Genomic DNA, 17,107 nt, shown 5'->3' with positions numbered 1-17,107 from the left:
TAGGGAAGTGGTGTTAGGTAAATTGAAGAGATTAAAGGCAGATAAATCCCCAGGGCCAGAGGATCTGCATCCCAGAGTGCTTAAGGAAATAGCCCAAGAAATTGTGGATGCATTAGTGATAATTTTTCAAAACTCTTTAGATTCTGGACTAGTTCCTGAGGATTGGAGGGTGACTAATGTAACCCCGCTTTTTAAAAAAGGAGGGAGAGAGAAACTGGGGAATTATAGACTGGTAAGCCTGACATCGGTGGTGGGGAAAATGCTAGAGTCAGTTATCAAAGATGTGATAACAGTACATTTGGAAAGTGGTGAAATCATCGGACAAAGTCAGCATGGATTTGTGAAAGGAAAATCATGTCTGACGAATCTCATAGAATTTTTTGAGGACGTAACTAGTAGAGTGGATAGGGGAGAACCAGCGGATGTGGTATATTTGGATTTTCAAAAGGCTTTTGACAAGGTCCCACAGAGGAGATTAATGTGCAAACTTAAAGCACACGGTATTGGGGGTATGGTATTGATGTGGATAGAGAATTGGTTGGCAGACAGGAAGCAAAGAGTGGGAATAAATGGGACATTTTCAGAATGGCAGGCAGTGACTAGTGGGGTACCGCAAGGCTCAGTGCTGGGACCCCAGTTGTTTACGATATATATTAATAACTTGGATGAGGGAATTAAATGCAGCATCTCCAAGTTTGCGGATGACACGAAGCTGGGCGGCAGCGTTAACTGTGAGGAGGATGCTAAGAGGATGCAGGGTGACTTGGATTGGTTGGGTGAGTGGGCAAATTAATGGCAGATGCAATTTAATGTGGATAAATGTGAGGTTATCCACTTAAGTGGCAAGAACAGGAAAAACAGATTATTATCTGAATGGTGGTCGATTAGGAAAAGGGGAGGTGCAACAAGACCTGGGTGTCATTGTACACCAGTCATTGAAAGTGGGCATGCAGGTACAGCAGGCGGTGAAAAAGGCAAATGGTATGCTGGCATTCATAGCAAGAGGATTCGAGTACAGGAGCAGGGAGGTACTACTGCAGTTGTACAAGGCCTTAGTGAGACCACACCTGGAGTGTTGTGTACAGTTTTGGTCCCCTAATCTGAGGAAAGATGTTCTTGCCATAGAGGGGTACAAAGAAGGTTCACCAGATTGATTCCTGGGATGGCAGGACTTTCATATGATGAAAGACTGGATTGACTAGGCCTATAGTCTCTGGAATTTAGAAGATTGAGGGGGGGATCTGACTGAAACGTATAAAAATTCTAAAGGGATTGGACAGGCTAGATGCAGGAAGATTGTTCCCGATGTTGGAGAAGTCCAGAACGAGGGGTCACGGTTTGAGGATAAAGGAGAAGCCTTTTAGGACCGAGATGAGGAAATGCTTCTTCACACAGAGTGGTGAATCTGTGGAATTCTCTGCTACAGGAAACAGCTGAGGCCAGTTCATTCTCTATATTTAAGAGGGAGTTAGATAAGGCCCTTGTGGCTAAAGGGATTAGGGGGTATGGAGAGAAGGCAGGTATTGGGTTCTGAGTTGGATGATCAGCCATTATCGTACTGAATGGCGGTGCAGGCTCAAAGGGCTGAATGGCCTACTCCTGCACCTATTTTCTATGTTTCTATGTAACTCTTTGAGTGCAAATGCAGAAAGTTTGAAGTTAATAACTCATCATCTTCTCCTACCTTAGACCACGAACTTATCAATCACCCCTCGTATTCCTTGATGTTTACATGTTTGCCATTGGTAGCAGACTCTCTGAACATTCTCCAGTTAGTATTATCAAAGCAGTCCTGCAGTACAAAGATTGCACCCTCAGGCCAGGTTTTCACCACCTTTAGAACCGGTTTGACCCGTTTGATCACGGTTTGTATGCTGGATTTGGCATTACAAATAAGTGATCTGAGAGTCCAATGTGGGTTTGAGGGACTACTTTGTATGCATCTGGTATGTTATTGTAAACCAGGTCTAGTGTATTTTCACCTCTGGTAGCAAAATCAGCATGCTGGTGAAATTTGGGCAGGACTATCTTTAGGCTCGTGTGGTTAAAATCACCTGCAATAGTGAAGAAACTATCTGGGTGTTTTGTTTGAAAGTCATTGGTGTTGCAGAGGGCTGGGAATGTATACAGCTGCCAGCACAATTGTAGTGAACTCCCTCTGTATTTAAGACGGTTTGCACTTCACAAAAGTAAACCCAATCAGTGGTGAACAATGGGATGCCATTGCTAAAGCATCCACACGCCAGTTCTTATTTGTGTAATGACCAGATAGTCTGTTTTGTATTGCTTGAGAGCTAATTATTGGTATTCCTACTCTTAGTCAAAGTATGTGTATTATGTAAGTACTTGGGAGGGTAAGCAAATTCTTGCTTTAACGTCTCATGCAAAATATAGCACCCCTAATCCAAGTGTCGGCCTAGATTTTAGTGCTCATAAGTCAAAAGTGGGATTTGGGTTTATCACCTTATGATTTGGAGATAAATATGCGTATTCATAAATATGCATTCTTATAACACAGACATTCACAAGCATTCTCCCTGATGCATACTCGATGACAGTAGCAAAAAAAACTTGGCTCATGCCTACAAAAATAATTAATATGTTATTTGTGTCTGTTTTCCCAAGGTAGCTGATAAATTTATAATAAATGGTATATATTTTCTGTTAAACAGAAACCCAAGATCGATTTCTTTGACTTCTCAAAGCTTGCACCTGTAAACCAGCAATGTTTTCTTCAGGCTTCTGACCTCCTCATGGCAGATTTCAAAATGCTCAACAGTCAAGATATCAAATGGGCTTTACATGAGCTCAGGGGACACTATGCAATCACCCGCAAGGTTTGTGTCTTGAGTGACAGTTTTCACTGTTTTTTGGTTTAGTTTATTATTGTTTGAATGAGTATTTCTAAAATTTGCTCCAGGGTTTTGTATTGTTGGCTAATTGTACAATTCTTGCACTCAAGGTATATGTCAAGCAGATGAAACTTAGTGATTGAGGATTGTAGAACATTCTGTTAATGTGAACTATAGGGCAAGATCAGAAATACTGGTTTCTGATAACATGGACTGGAAATTGAAATTTGCAGTTTATCTACCAGTTCAATGAATCAAAATAAACAGTAAGACTTTAGCTTTGATTCACTTTTGATTTGTACCAAGTCTTATGTAAATTGTTATGCATATTTATTTCTTCTGTGGGCACTAAAAATGCTGTTTGAAAGTAGAGCTGATTATTTTGTTAGTCAGTTTTGTGGATACTTCACTGGTAGCACATAGGTTGAATAAAAACAAAGTTTACTTTTGACACATTACTAGGAAACGCGGGACATTTGTTTGACAGTAACATTTCTATTGTGGTTTTAGTACCTACAATTAGAAGATGAACTGCGTACTCCTGAAAGATTCCAGCAACATTTCTGTGCTGAGTTAGCTGATCTCATCTGAGGTATTGAAATAGGGCAATAATCAGACCAGTTAGAGTGAGGGAAATAAAAGCTTTGTTTATTGTTTTTGATCACTAACAAAAGTGATCTGCAAGGTTGTCAGATGAAGATAGAAGGAGCTGAAGTAATTGGCAATGTCTGACACCCATCCTCAGCTCTGCAGTCCTTCCAAGTCCTGCTGTTCTGCCTCCTGTGCATTGATGACAAAAATCCAGCAATACACCTTGTGCAAATGCTTTTGGTTGCTAAAATCCTAAGCCTTTTATTTCAAGCTCAAGTCCTGTTGAGATGCTCCTTGAAATGTATCTCTGTGAGAAAGCTTTCTAACATATCTCCCAATAACAGAGTAAACATTTTGTAGGATTATCCCTATAAAATTTGTTGGATATTTTCCTAAATTAAATATATAAATGTTCATACATTCAAAGGAAGATAACAATAAATAAAACAGAACAACAAAAAAGAGAAATTGGGTTTTGTGACGATGACTCTCTGGAGCATTTTATTTTGAAGTAGACATTGCCTCAGTGTTTGAGTCACATAGAAATGTATATTGCCCTAAATGTGAGAATAAGAATGGCGAAGTGTAAGTAATGCTGGAGTCAAGATTATCTCTTATTTGCTCAAAAAATAATGAAATTATTTGCTTTTAACCTGAGCTCGAGTAGCAGGGCAGGAAATTAAACTTTTTTTTCCCGAAGTTGTTACTCTTCACAAAGCAGTATTGGCACCAAGTGTTGTAGTTGTGACTTATTTATGAACTTGCTTTTCTTTTTGACCTACTACTAGCGGTGGCAAACCTGTGGCACATGCAAAGAGGTTTTTAGTGCTGCTCTATGATTCTTTAAACCCCCTTCACACATAATAAAAAGATATAACATGATTATGTTCACTGCCAAATAAAGCAACAAATGAATTTTTACAACCTCAGAGCAGTGAGATTTTTCACAGGAAGTGTCTCACACTGGCTTGGTGCCAGATAGAGTTGCAAGAACACATGATGTTAGATATGTTTTGAAATCCTCACAGGCCTGGTGTACATATTGGTATTTGGATGGTAAATGGTACAATAGCAGAACTATTTAGAAACAATGTCATTTTTAAAATTCTTTTTAAAGATGAGTGATTTTGAATATTTATTGTTTTACTTTAATAATAAAACAATGAATACATGTAAATAAGCAACAGGACTACTAACATCCATAATTATTGTTACTAATTCATTAATCAGTGAGTATCTTTGCTCAAAATTATCATGATTGCTTTAGAAGATTATCACCAACTTGGGCACGTGCTGTCAGAAAGGTTTGCCTCCCCTGGAGTAAATGATACAGTTCTGGTGCTTTAGCATTTTCTTCTTTTTTGCTGTTTATTCTATAGGCCTTATCAGATGCTATTAAGAAATGGCAGGAAAACTCACCGCAATCTAGTCAGAAAAAGACCAGGCGAAAAGAAATGAACTCATCTAATTCAATCAGTTTCAAATTTGAACAAGGTGAGAATCAAAAGCTGCCACAATGTGGAGTGCCCATTTTGTAAGTACGGTCATCTAAAAATGGATAAATGTCTTTTGCATGGGTAATGAGTAAAGCAAATGGAATGACTCGATTCTATTTACTCTTTTATTTCAATAATTTAAAGATGTCTCATTTAATTAACACAGATGGGATTAATACTCTCAAGATACTACAACAACACTGCTGAAAGTATTTTATATTTAGGCATAATTATTAACATCCTGGTAGTTTCTATAAAATTGCAAAAGTTACCATGTTTTTAATAAAGTTTTGATGGTCATGCTGAAGAATTGCCTGAGTAGCTTCAAATTAAATGCACAAATGTTCTTTGTGGAGTTTTCAAAACTCTGGCGCTAAAAAGCTATGATGACAATTTTGTTATAGCATGGCAAGAATTGTCTGGTAGCTAGGGAGATGTGTCCTTTGATTATGCATAATGATTCTTGTGCAGCTGTATATTCCATTCATTAGAAATTTAAAATCTTCCAAGAACACTACTATATCAGAAGCTAGATAGTCTAAAATTAAACAAAATTTTATAATTCCACTGTTAAAATGCCACTACTGGTTTTAAGTGTCTTAAGATATTTTAAATATTGATTCACTCAATTTCATTCAAATGTTAAAATTTGATTCTTTGCACGAAGATGAAAATCTGAAAACCAAGTCCAGGTGACATTTGTGTTATGGGTTGGTTTCCTAGAAGACAGTCCATATTGTAATTTACCATAACATGAAGGTGCAGCATCTGTGCATCCGCCATGAAACGAGAGTTGAAAACAAATGTTGGGCTTGTGTTTTTTCCTCAAATCCAATGAAAGCAAATTTTATTCCATACCTGTAGCTTTTGTGCAGTGATTTGTGAAATCCTAAGGGTGTACTTCTGTAAACCCAACAGTTGTAATGTGGGAATTGCCTTAAGAAGTTACCACCTGTGAACCATCATGCCCTTGAACTTGAGGATATCTTCATTCACTCCCAACAATGAACTGTTCCCACAGCCTATGAACTAACTTTCAAGGACTCTTCATGTTCTCATTATTTCTTTCTGTATTTTCACAGTTGGTTGTCTTTTGCACATTGGTTGTTTGTCTTGGGTGCAGTTTTTCATTGTTTCATATCTATTGTAAATCAACTGCAAATAAAAGAATCTTGCATTATGTGTACAGTACTGTGCAAAAGATTGGGCACATGCAAAAAAATTCTGCAAAGTGAAGATGCTTTTTAAAAATGACAAACTTCTAAATATCAAAATTAAAGCAGTAAACAGTTTAAAAAAACTAAATCAAATCAATATTTGGTCTGACCACTTTGCCTTTTAAAACTGAATCATTTCTCTTAGGTACACGTTCGTGCATTTTTCTAAGAAAATCAGCTGGTAGGGTGTTCCAAGCATCTTGGAGAACTTGTCACAGATGTTCTGCAGATTTTGGCAGTCCCACTTGTGTCTCTCCAGGTAATCCCAGACTGCCTCAATGATGTTGAGATCAGAGCTCTGTGGAGATCATACCATCTGTTGCAGAATCACAAACATGAGAAAATCTGCAGATGCTGGACATACAAGCAACACACAAAACACTGGAGGAACTCAGCAGGCCAGGCAGCATCTCTGAAGGAGATTGATGTTTCAGGCTGAGATCTTTCTGGGGGAGGGGAGAGAAAGTCTGTGCGAAGTGGAGGGAGGAGGGAAGACTCCTTGTTCTTTTGTTCTTTATGACCTTGGCTGTGTTTAGATTCATTGTCCTGTTGCAGAATGAAGTTTGAACTAATCAGACGCCTCCCTGATGGCATTGTGCGATGGGTGAGAATCTGCTTGTACTTGACATTCAAAATTCCATTAATTCTGACCAGATCACCAACTCCATTTGAAGAAATGCAACCCCAAACCTGCAGAGAACCCCTGCCGTGCCTCACTGTTAGCTGCAGACACTCATCCACGTAGAGCTCTCCAACTCTATGGACGAATTGCCTTCTGTTTGAGCCAAGAATTTCAAATTTTAACTCATCAGTCTAGAGCACTTGCTGCTATTATTCAGCAACCCAGTCCTTGTGTTTTTGTGTGTAGGCGAATCTCTTGGCTTTGTTTCCACTTCAGAGGAATGACTTTTTGGCAGCAATTCTTCCATGAAGACCTCTTCTGACAAGACTTCTCTGGACTGTGGAGGGGTGTACTTGGGCTCCAGTGGTTTCTGTGAGTTCAGAGCTGATAGTAGTGCTGGACTATTTTGGATTTAGAAGGGATATTAGTTCAATATATCTTGCATCTGCTGCACCCAGTTTCTTTGGCCAAACACTGCATTTCTGATCCTAAACCTTGCTGGTTTCTTTATGCTTCAGAAGAGCTTGGACAGCATATCTCGAAACTCCTGTCTGCTGCAAAATTTCTGCTTGGGAAGGACTTTGATGCAGGATGACCACCTTGCATCTTGTTGCTCTGCTCACTCTTACCATGGTGTAAGAATTGATGATTGAAGGTTAAACTGTCACATCTGCCACACCCTTGCCTTTTAGTTTGGTTGTCCTTCACCACTTGTTACTGTTTCACTTAATCAGTGTAATTCATTCAACTCATTCTGTTGATGTAAGCATTCTGTTTGTTATCTTTGTTTAATCATGGACTGGGCAATATACCTACAAAATAATCAAGTTTTTATTTAAAAGTAGTCTCTTACTAAATATGTTGCTTTCTTTAATCTGTAAAATTAAATTATTTGAAAAAATGAATGCTTGGAGATATAAAACTTGTCTACTGACACTAACACAGAAGACAAAAAATAAACATCTACGACAAAACTTGTAAATAAAATCTAGGGGCCAAAGATTTTTGTTCAGTAACTGTGCCTTGATAATAAACTTTGAACTGTCCTCACTGTACAATGCATTTTCTTAGGTGCCTTTAAAATAGAGAGACAGATGCGCTTTCTGGAAAACAAAAGACGACATTGGCGATCATATGACCAGGATGGCCTTCATCCACTGGTGCGACAAGAGCTGGAGTTCTTCCATCAGAAGATGAAAGAGATGGAAGAGGTAAGTGAAATGTTCACCAGGAAAGTATAAATTGGAGAAATGCTTGGACTGTAAATGTCAGATTAATGTTCTGAAAAATTTTCTTTATCAGTTCTGTGGAGGACTTTAGTAAATTATGTCGCTAGTTATTTATCATCATTGCATTCTTTGTATAAATATGGTGATGGCTTCATCTTGGACAAAGAATGGTTTTGCATGTTTCAGCAATACACACAAAATGCTGGAGGAACTCGGCAGGCCAGGCAGCTCTAGGACAAGAGTACAGATGACTCTTCGGGCCAAAACCCTTTGATTCAGCCCGAAACGTTGACTGTACTCTTTCCTAGATGTTGCCTGGCCTGCTGAGTTCCTCCAGCATTTTGTGTGTGTTGCTCAGATTTCCAGCATCTGCAGATTTTCTTGTTTGTGATTGCTTGAGTTATTTATTTTTATTAAATGTATTTCCCATTTGTAAATTAATTTGATCACTACAATTTTCCTTGGGTACAAATGTCTAATTTAAACTCTGTAATCTTGTACAAATTTGAATCAGTTATATTTTTGTGTGCTTTCCCTGTCACCTCCAGCTTAAGTATGGTGGAATGCTTTCAAAACCAGAGTAGTTCAAAATTGACAGCAAAGAGATATATTTGTTGGTGGAACATAAAATGAAAATGGGCATTTGCTCTGAGTATTCGTAATGTTTGTTACTAATCATTCCTTCCCATCCATTTCATACTTATTCTCATGTTTTCTTCATGTAGTATATTTTTGGCAAAATTTTAAATATCTTAACATTTATGATTCCTGTAAGAGTGGGGAATTGAAGAATATGTTAAGAATTTTTTTCAAACTAAATATATGCAAAATACATATTTGGTTACCAGTTGTATTTGGCGAAATGAATTTATTCTTAGTATTCGTAATTTTATTTGCAAATCACGATGGGTAACGTAGGATTGGAGCTCAAGCGCATCCTAATAGAGAGTTAAGATTATTTGTGTGACATTGTAGGTGAGAGCATTGGAATGTGAAGTATTTTGTACTTAATTGTCAGATCCTTATATTTTCTGTTCCAGTATGCAGATTTTCAATTTGCTATGCAAATGAATGAAGAACAATATCAGAAGGCAAGTATAAATTCTACACTTCAAGGCAGCTTTGTTGTTCATAATCATGAACTTTCGCTTTCTACCAAACTTCATGAATCATTTATAAGCAGCTCTGCTTTCATGCTGAGAACCACCTGAATGTTCAACTTGTGCATCTAAAATTACTGATGCATCTCCTCAGCAACCAGGGAATTTTAAATAGTTGAGTTGTTCTGCCCTTTGGATTGCACTTTGAAAGTGGGTATGTGAAGAATCATTCCAACATTGGATTATGTCTTGAACTGTTGTAATGAAATGCTAAACTTTAGAATGAAAAGAAAACACAAATACTGCAATTTAAAAGAAGATATTTGGAAATAACGTGCCTGATGTGTGTCTGTTAGAATTTGTTGTCAGAAAAGGAAGGATTGATGAACCTTTTGCAGGATTGATGAAAACTAATGTGAGCACAGCAAGAACGTCCTATTTCATGTTGATACATAAAAGAAAGCTCAGCTAATTTCCTCACTGAGTTCTAAAAATGGGTTTTGTACAAGGTCTTGTGCTGTCCTTTCTCAAAATAGGTGGGTAGTGCTATATCCAGCACTTAAACTTGTCTTTTAACTTGGAATTTTCATTGTAAGTGGCATTTCAAGCATGTTAAATAAGACTGGCATTTTGATATAACTGTATTTTAGGTGTGCCCTAAAGCAAACAAAGTAATTTGTGTGGTCAGTAGAAATTCTCTGAAGTATTCTAAATTGAGCGGGAAGGGGAAGTCAGTGTTTCTCACATTATTTTTCCTTAAAATCATAATTGTTCCAGACAATTTATTGGAAGTCTTTGATTATTCACAGGCTCTTTGTAAAATTGCCCATATTGTCCCATTACTGAATAAATTTTAAATTTTATCCCTAAGTATTTGTTCATTATTAATAGAAGCTGTAATAAATTGACTTCCCTGCTTGCAGGATGGACAGCTGATTGAATGTGGCTGCTGTTATGGGGAATTTGCCTTTGAGGAGTTGACGCAATGCAGTGATGGTCATCTCTTTTGTAAAGAATGCCTCGTGAGATATGCACAGGAAGCTGTGTTTGGAGCTGGCAAGGTATGAATTGATCTTTGAGATGCTTTTTTAAGATAAATAAATAAATTGGCAATTCCTGAGCCATGGTTGTAATTTATAGAGGAACAGGTGCGGACCATCCACTCTTTCAAGCCTGCTCCACCATCATTAAGATCATTGCTGATCTTTGTTAGTGCATTCTCCAGTGTTATTCCAGTAATCATTGATGTCATGAAAATTATTAATCAATATTATGAATGAACCTAATGACTGAGCTTTCACAAGCACTGGAGTGGCGAATTCCAAAGGTTCACTACTCTGAGTTGAGGGAGTGGGGAATTCTACTTATTTCAGCGGGGGAGGTGTTTGCACACAATTCACCATTTCAGGAGCTAGTCTAGTGAATCTTGGCTGCACTCCCTCTATATCTAGTAATTCTTTCATTAATAAAAATACCAAACCTGCATACAGTACCTAGTTACACAAATTATTACCAGGGCCACATACAATTGCAGTGAGTATTTTTTCCTCTTGACTCTAGCCCTTGTAACAAAGGTTAGTTTTAGTTCCTCTATTAATCAGTTAATGCAATTGCATGTTGGTCTCTGACGTTTGTTTAGGTGCACCTGGGTCCCTTTGAATAGTAACACAATCCAATCTCTCCATTTTAAAAAAAAAATACTGTATTTTTGTTAAATGGATCAAAACACATAATGCCGCATTTTTCCTCATTAAGTTCCATCTGCTATGTTCTGAACCACTTGGTCTTCATGAGCAAAAATCACTGTTGTCCTCTTGGGTACTCTGAATCCTATGTATCTCTAAACTGTTTACTCTGTGTTTCATGCAAACAAAGAATTTCATTGCACCCTGTTATAAATGTCAACAAACTTGGAAATATGACATTAGTCAAGCATCAATGCTTGCTGTACCTTAAACACAACCTATTAAGGCAAAGGGGTTTCATAATAAATCAGGCACTTTAGGACTGAGAAGGAGAATATTTAAGGAAGAAAAGATCTAGTGCTTTCCTGTGTACATGATGACTAAACTCTTCTTGGGCTTCCAGCCAGATACAGGTATCAATTTTAACCATTTCGATGACTAACTCTGCCATCTTCCATCAGGTATGATGTCTGGGCATGTCTAGTCCGGTGGTATTTATACTCTGTCGTCCGTCCTTTCTGATTGATTAGTTCTCATCCAATTAAGTTTCTGCTGTCCCACCTTGTTTACAACCGAATTCCAGTTCTTACTTGGAGCGTCTTTGCTAACATTCTTTTCCTTTAGTTTTATTTCAGTGACTTCCTCCTCCAGGTGGTCCCAAAAACCATTGGCACGGCACAGTAGTTTTATGTCAGCAAAGTCAATCCTATGGCCATTGTGAATGCGGTGTTCTGCTACAGCCGATTTTTCTCCGTGTAATTGAACCAGATACACCTCCTGTGCTCCTTGATGCGGGTTTCCACTGTGCATCCCATCTGGCTGATAAATGTGCACTGCATTCACAAGGAATTCTGTAACACCCACCGACCTGAGTCCCAGGTCATCTTTGATCTGCATAAGCTGCGATTTGGGCTTCCTTACAGGTTTGTGGATGGTGTTAATCCGGCATTTCTTCAGAATTTCTGGGGATAGTTCCAGAAACTGTGGAAGTATAGGGAAGACGGATGGTAGCAACGGATTCCTCCTCATTGTTAGATTTCCTTTTTTTTTTTTTTGTTTGTTTTTCCCGTTGGCCCTCAAATCACAGCTATTGCGGGTCAAAGATGACCTGGGACTCAGGATGGCTGACGTTTACAGTATTCCCTATGAATGTGAAACAGTGTATATCAGCTAGATGGGATGCACAGTGGAAACCATCATTAAGGACCATGGGAGGTGTATCTGTTTGGGTAACCCGGTCCTGGAGAAATTGACGGTAGCAGAACATTGCATTCACAATGACCATAGTATTGACTTTGGCACAACACTACTGTGCCGTGCTGATGGCTTTTGGGACCACCTGGTGGAGGAAGCCACTGAAATAAAACTGGAGGAAAAGAATTTTAACAAAGATGAAGGTCTGGCTCAAAGTAAGAACTGGAATTCTGTTGTAAGCAAGGTGGGACAGCAGAAACCTGATTGGATGAGAAGTAATCAATCAGAAGGACAGACGGCGGAGTGTAAATTCCACCAGACTAGACTTGCCCAGGCATCATCCCTGCTGAAGATGGTGGAGTTTGTCATCGAAATGTTGGTTAAAATCAATATCCGTACCTGGCTGGAAGCCTGAGAAGGGTCTATTCATTAAAGGAAGAAATTGGAATTGATAGCAATAAGCTTTAATTTAAAAAAAAAACAAGCTGCATTTTTGGTAGCTGAGTTGTTTTCTTTAAAGTACAAGTGACTTTCCATGAGGTATAAGCTTTGAATTAAGAATAAAATACTTGAATATACTTCAAATGATTATTACATTTAACCATTTAAGATTTTAAAAAATTCATCTGTTAAAAGTTCTCTGATTTTATGTGGTAAGTAAATGCAAACTTTGTTATCAAAGAACCATTTGAATGTGCAGTAGCCAAAGATGGCTGACCATTGTGTCAATCTTTCCTTTGTTTGAAGTCCCAGCTGAGCTGTATGGATAGCTGCTGTACCTGCACATTCCTCAATGGTGAGCTGGAGAAAGTATTGCCAGAGAACATACTATGCAAATACTATGAGCGTCAAGCAGAGGAGGCGATTGCTACTGCCTGTGCTGATGAACTTGTACGGTTGGTGTCCGTTTATAGATTATCTCCACTTTAACCAAATTGAGTTTGTATCAGTATTGAAATGCCTGTAATATAAAGTTGTATTTTGCAGCATGTGACTAATTCCTCCTTATACTATACTCAAGTTTTTAGTTAAAATGTCTCCTTATTATATTGTTGATTTAATCTTTTATTTTTTAAAAAGCAATCTTTTTCATGATTTGATGTCTGGTCACTGTGGTTTGTAGAAAATATGGTAATCAATTTGTGCACAGTGTGCCCCTTGGGTTATCTTAACATTATCACATTTGAATATTCATTATTGATTAAGACCATCAAGGTAGCAATACAGATTTTTGCAATAATGCCATTGGATCTTTCGTGTTAGAATAAATGGGGACACGGTTTAACATTGCATCAGAAAGATGCAACCCTTCCTGTATGTTAGATTCTTGTGCCTAAATTTCTGATTTGAGCTTTGACTCCAAAAACTTTTAATGTAGGCAAGAATGCTGTGAGTTGAGTCAGTGCATAGTCTACGAGATGTATTTGTGTTGATGAAAATCATTGTCTCTAAACGATAAATAAAGGCTAGATCAGTTGATGGTGTGTAGTTTGCTTTGCTCAGCGCTTTTCTGAAGGCATTTGTATCTAGTCAGCTTTATCCAAAATATAAATTGCTATTTATTATATGCATTTTTTAAGGTTTATCCTTAACGATCTAGCGCAAGCAGCTATAACTGCCTGACTAACTGTATGCTCATCTTTGAATAGTTTTTAGTACAGCTTTGTTTTTGATACGGCTCCTTGTACCCAAATATTTTATGTAACTTAAAATCTAGCTTAACTGTCACCTTAAGCCTGAAGTTAGATTCTAGCCTGAAGTTAGATTCTAAACTTTAGAGCACTTTGTTTGTGAGGGATTACAAGGGGGGTGGGGGGGAACCACTTATCAGTTGAAAAATAAATTGTACTAATTGTAAACTCAGTGGCCATTTTGTTAGGTACCTCCCATAACTAATGATTGCTACTGAGTGTATGTTCATGGTCTTCTGCTGTTGTAGCCCATCCACTTCAAGGTTTGATGTGTTATATCAGTGATGCTCTTCTGCACACCACTGTTGTAACACGTGGTTGAGTTACTGTTGCCTTCTTGTCGACTTGAACCAGTCTGGCCTTTCTCCTCTGACCTCTCATTAACAGGACATTTTGCCCACAGAGCTGCCACTAACTGGATTTTTTGTTCTTTGTTTTTTTTTTTACACATTCTCTGCAAACTCTAGAGATTGCTGATTTCCTGGGATTTTCATGCAGTTTCTGAAATCTCAAACCACCCTGTCTGGCACCAACAATCAAAGTCACTTGGATCACATTTCTTCCCCATTCTGATGTTTGGTCTGAACAACAACTGAACCTCGTGGTTATGTCTGCATGCTTTTATGCATGGAGTTGATTCCATATGATTGGCTGATTATCTAATGAGCCAATACTGAGGTGTACAGGTGTAACTAATAAAGTTGCCTCGGAGTATATACGTGCCTCACTTTTTTGATGAATGTTCGTTCCGTAGAAGTAGAATTTTAAAAATTCCCTGGTGAGAGACTGGCAGACAAATTGGTCTGCAATGTTACATTTGTATTGCTGAATGTTGCTAATCTTTAGTGTAATTGGTTAATATCTAAAATAACCTCAGGACACATTAACAAGGTGATGGTCCAGCCAAATGAAATCAGACACTCAATTAAAAGATAACAAATTTATCTTGTTGTATAACAAAGCAGTTTTTTTGTTCGTCCCTTATTTCCCCGATCACTGACTGGTATTGAAGTACAGGTTTAAAGTCAATTGATCTTATGATTTTAGGCTTTGGTGCCCTAAATGAACCTGAAGGGTGATTATCTGCAGGTCTATCAAAATGTAAAAGCTATCACAAATGGCACAGCCATATTTAAGATACAACTAAGTAAATGCAGGTCTACCTTGTAAATGAACAGTCTTTGCTACAGCAAAGGATTTTATTTAATATGTTGCTAACAAAAGTTTCATATGCTACAGTGAATGGTTTACTGCACCCTCACTGGGAAGAGATGGATGAATTTCTGACCTTTTTGTTTACATCCTGGACAACTGGTATCCCCTGGGAAAATTTCAGGGTTAACTGAATCCCTTGCATTATAATGGTTTTGATTTTTAGAAACCTAATCTTTTTTTAATTTTAAGACGTGTCTATTTTTTTTAAAAGGGGAAGTTAAGCTAATAGGCTCAGAGGTAAAGTAAGACTTCAACAGAGCATTAAAAAAAAGTTGAGCTAAATGGCCTTCTGTGTGTCCTGTAAGATCTCACTTGTTTTCCACATCAGTACACAATATTTAGCAGAAATTTCTGTGAGTAGTTCAGCAATGGGGAATTGAACTGGTCTACTTTTCTGTTATTGAGACTTCCTGTAGTTATTTTTGCTTTTTAATTTATTTAGTAAAATTTATTGGGATACAGTGGAATAGGGCTTTCTGGTCGTTGAGCTGTGTAGCCCAGCAATCCCCTGATTTTTAACCTGGCCTAATGAGACAATTTACCATGTCCAATTAGCCGACAAGGCGGTGTGTCTTTGGACTGCGGGAAGAAAACTGAACACTAGGAGGAAACCCACATGCCATGGGGAAAATGTCTAAACTCTCCTTTCAGACAGCAGTGGGAAATGAACCTGGTTGCTGGTACTCTAAGACGTTGTGCTAAGCACTACACTACCGTGCTGTAATGCATGACACCCACGATCACTGCTCAGCACAGGTTAAGAATGGACTGAAGACCCAATATGCTGTAATTAAGGCAACACACATCAAAGTTGCTGGTGAACGCAGCAGGCCAGGCAGCATCTCTAGGAAGAGGTACAGTCGACGTTTCAGGCCGAGACCCTTCCTTTCGTCGGGAAGGGTCTCGGCCTGAAACGTCGACTGTACCTCTTCCTAGAGATGCTGCCTGGCCTGCTGCGTTCACCAGCAACTTTGATGTGTGTTGCTTGAATTTCCATCATCTGCAGAATTCCTGTTGTTTGTTATGCTGTAATTATTTTTACAAAGCAGATAGTTTGGTAAAAATTTCAAATGTATTTTTGTATATTTTAAGTTTATAATTTTCTGTATGTGACATGTTCCAGATGTCCATTCTGCAACTTCCCTGCACTACTGGACAAAGAAATAAATATGTTCAGCTGTCCCAACCCTCGCTGTCGAAAGGTAAGAACTAATATTAATTTAAAGAAAAGTGTTGGTCAGCTTGAATCAATTCAGGCTTGAATGATTTTAATTTAGTTTTTCATTCATAGCTATGGAGAACAATGTGTATTGAGTGTGTATGGTATCATACCGTTATACTGCATGTGTTAATAGTAGAGATGGAATGTCATCATTGAGGTAGGGCTAGGTAAAATTGAGGAATGGTGACTAGGAAGTAGATGCTTCTACACTTTTTTTTTTTCCTTCAGGGTTTCTTTTAATACTTAGTATATATTACCAGGGGTGCAGTGCTAGCTGGAGTGCATCCGGCACCTCTTTAAGAAAAAAGCCAAAATAAACAAGCTAATTAATTAGATGCTGCCCAGGGTGATTTGAGTATCTCAGAAACTGCTGATCTCTTGGGATTTTTATGCACAACAGACTCTGAAGTTTACAAAGAATGGTGCCAAAAACAAAAAAAAAAAAAAAATCCAGCGAATGAATTTAACAAAATGTTTTCATTCACAGAACAGCCACTTGCTAGATTTTTTTTTTTGTTTTGGCACCATTCTTTGTAAACTCCAGAGTCTGTTGTGCGTAAAATCCCAGGAGATCAGCAGTTTCTGAGATACTCAAATCACCCTGGGCAGCACCTAATTAATCAGCTTGTTTATTTCAGCTTTTTTCTTAAAGAGATCCGGCTAGCACTGCACCCCTGTATATTACAATATGAAATTTGGGTAAAAGGGCAAATTAAAGTATTTTCCCCATCTTATTCATTGGTGTAATGGAAACATTTATAAATTGTATCGCCACCAAAAATTATTTATATACTTTATCTCCTCCAGAAATTATGCATGCGCTGAATGTATTTTCTAAAATTAATCAATTTTTAAAAAAAAATAAATAATTTATTCTCATCAAAAAAACCTTAGAAATACTAACCCTTGCCGTTATAAATTCAGTGACTCAGCAATGTATCCTATGCAAAGCTTGAAAACACAAATCAGCTGAATGAAGTATTAAAGAAAACG

General features: G+C 37.9%; 1 protein-coding gene across 2 annotated transcripts in view; it reads left to right on the top strand.

Annotated features, from left to right (window-relative positions):
* Nucleotides 1-17,107, top strand: part of rnf216 (ring finger protein 216) — a 206,596-nt gene that overhangs the window by 46,594 nt on the left and 142,895 nt on the right. For both annotated transcript variants that reach the window (XM_072268673.1, XM_072268674.1), the window contains exons 7-13: nucleotides 2,673-2,837; nucleotides 4,823-4,937; nucleotides 7,850-7,989; nucleotides 9,048-9,098; nucleotides 10,031-10,168; nucleotides 12,734-12,882; nucleotides 16,016-16,094. In XM_072268673.1, coding sequence (XP_072124774.1) covers nucleotides 2,673-2,837; nucleotides 4,823-4,937; nucleotides 7,850-7,989; nucleotides 9,048-9,098; nucleotides 10,031-10,168; nucleotides 12,734-12,882; nucleotides 16,016-16,094 — 837 coding nt within the window. The remainder of the gene's footprint in view (nucleotides 1-2,672; nucleotides 2,838-4,822; nucleotides 4,938-7,849; nucleotides 7,990-9,047; nucleotides 9,099-10,030; nucleotides 10,169-12,733; nucleotides 12,883-16,015; nucleotides 16,095-17,107) is intronic.

This window comes from Mobula birostris, chromosome 9, assembly GCF_030028105.1.
Source record: "Mobula birostris isolate sMobBir1 chromosome 9, sMobBir1.hap1, whole genome shotgun sequence".
Classification (NCBI taxonomy): domain Eukaryota; kingdom Metazoa; phylum Chordata; class Chondrichthyes; order Myliobatiformes; family Myliobatidae; genus Mobula; species Mobula birostris.
Note: the sequence above shows the minus strand (reverse complement) of the source record. Positions and strands in the feature narration are given on the sequence as shown.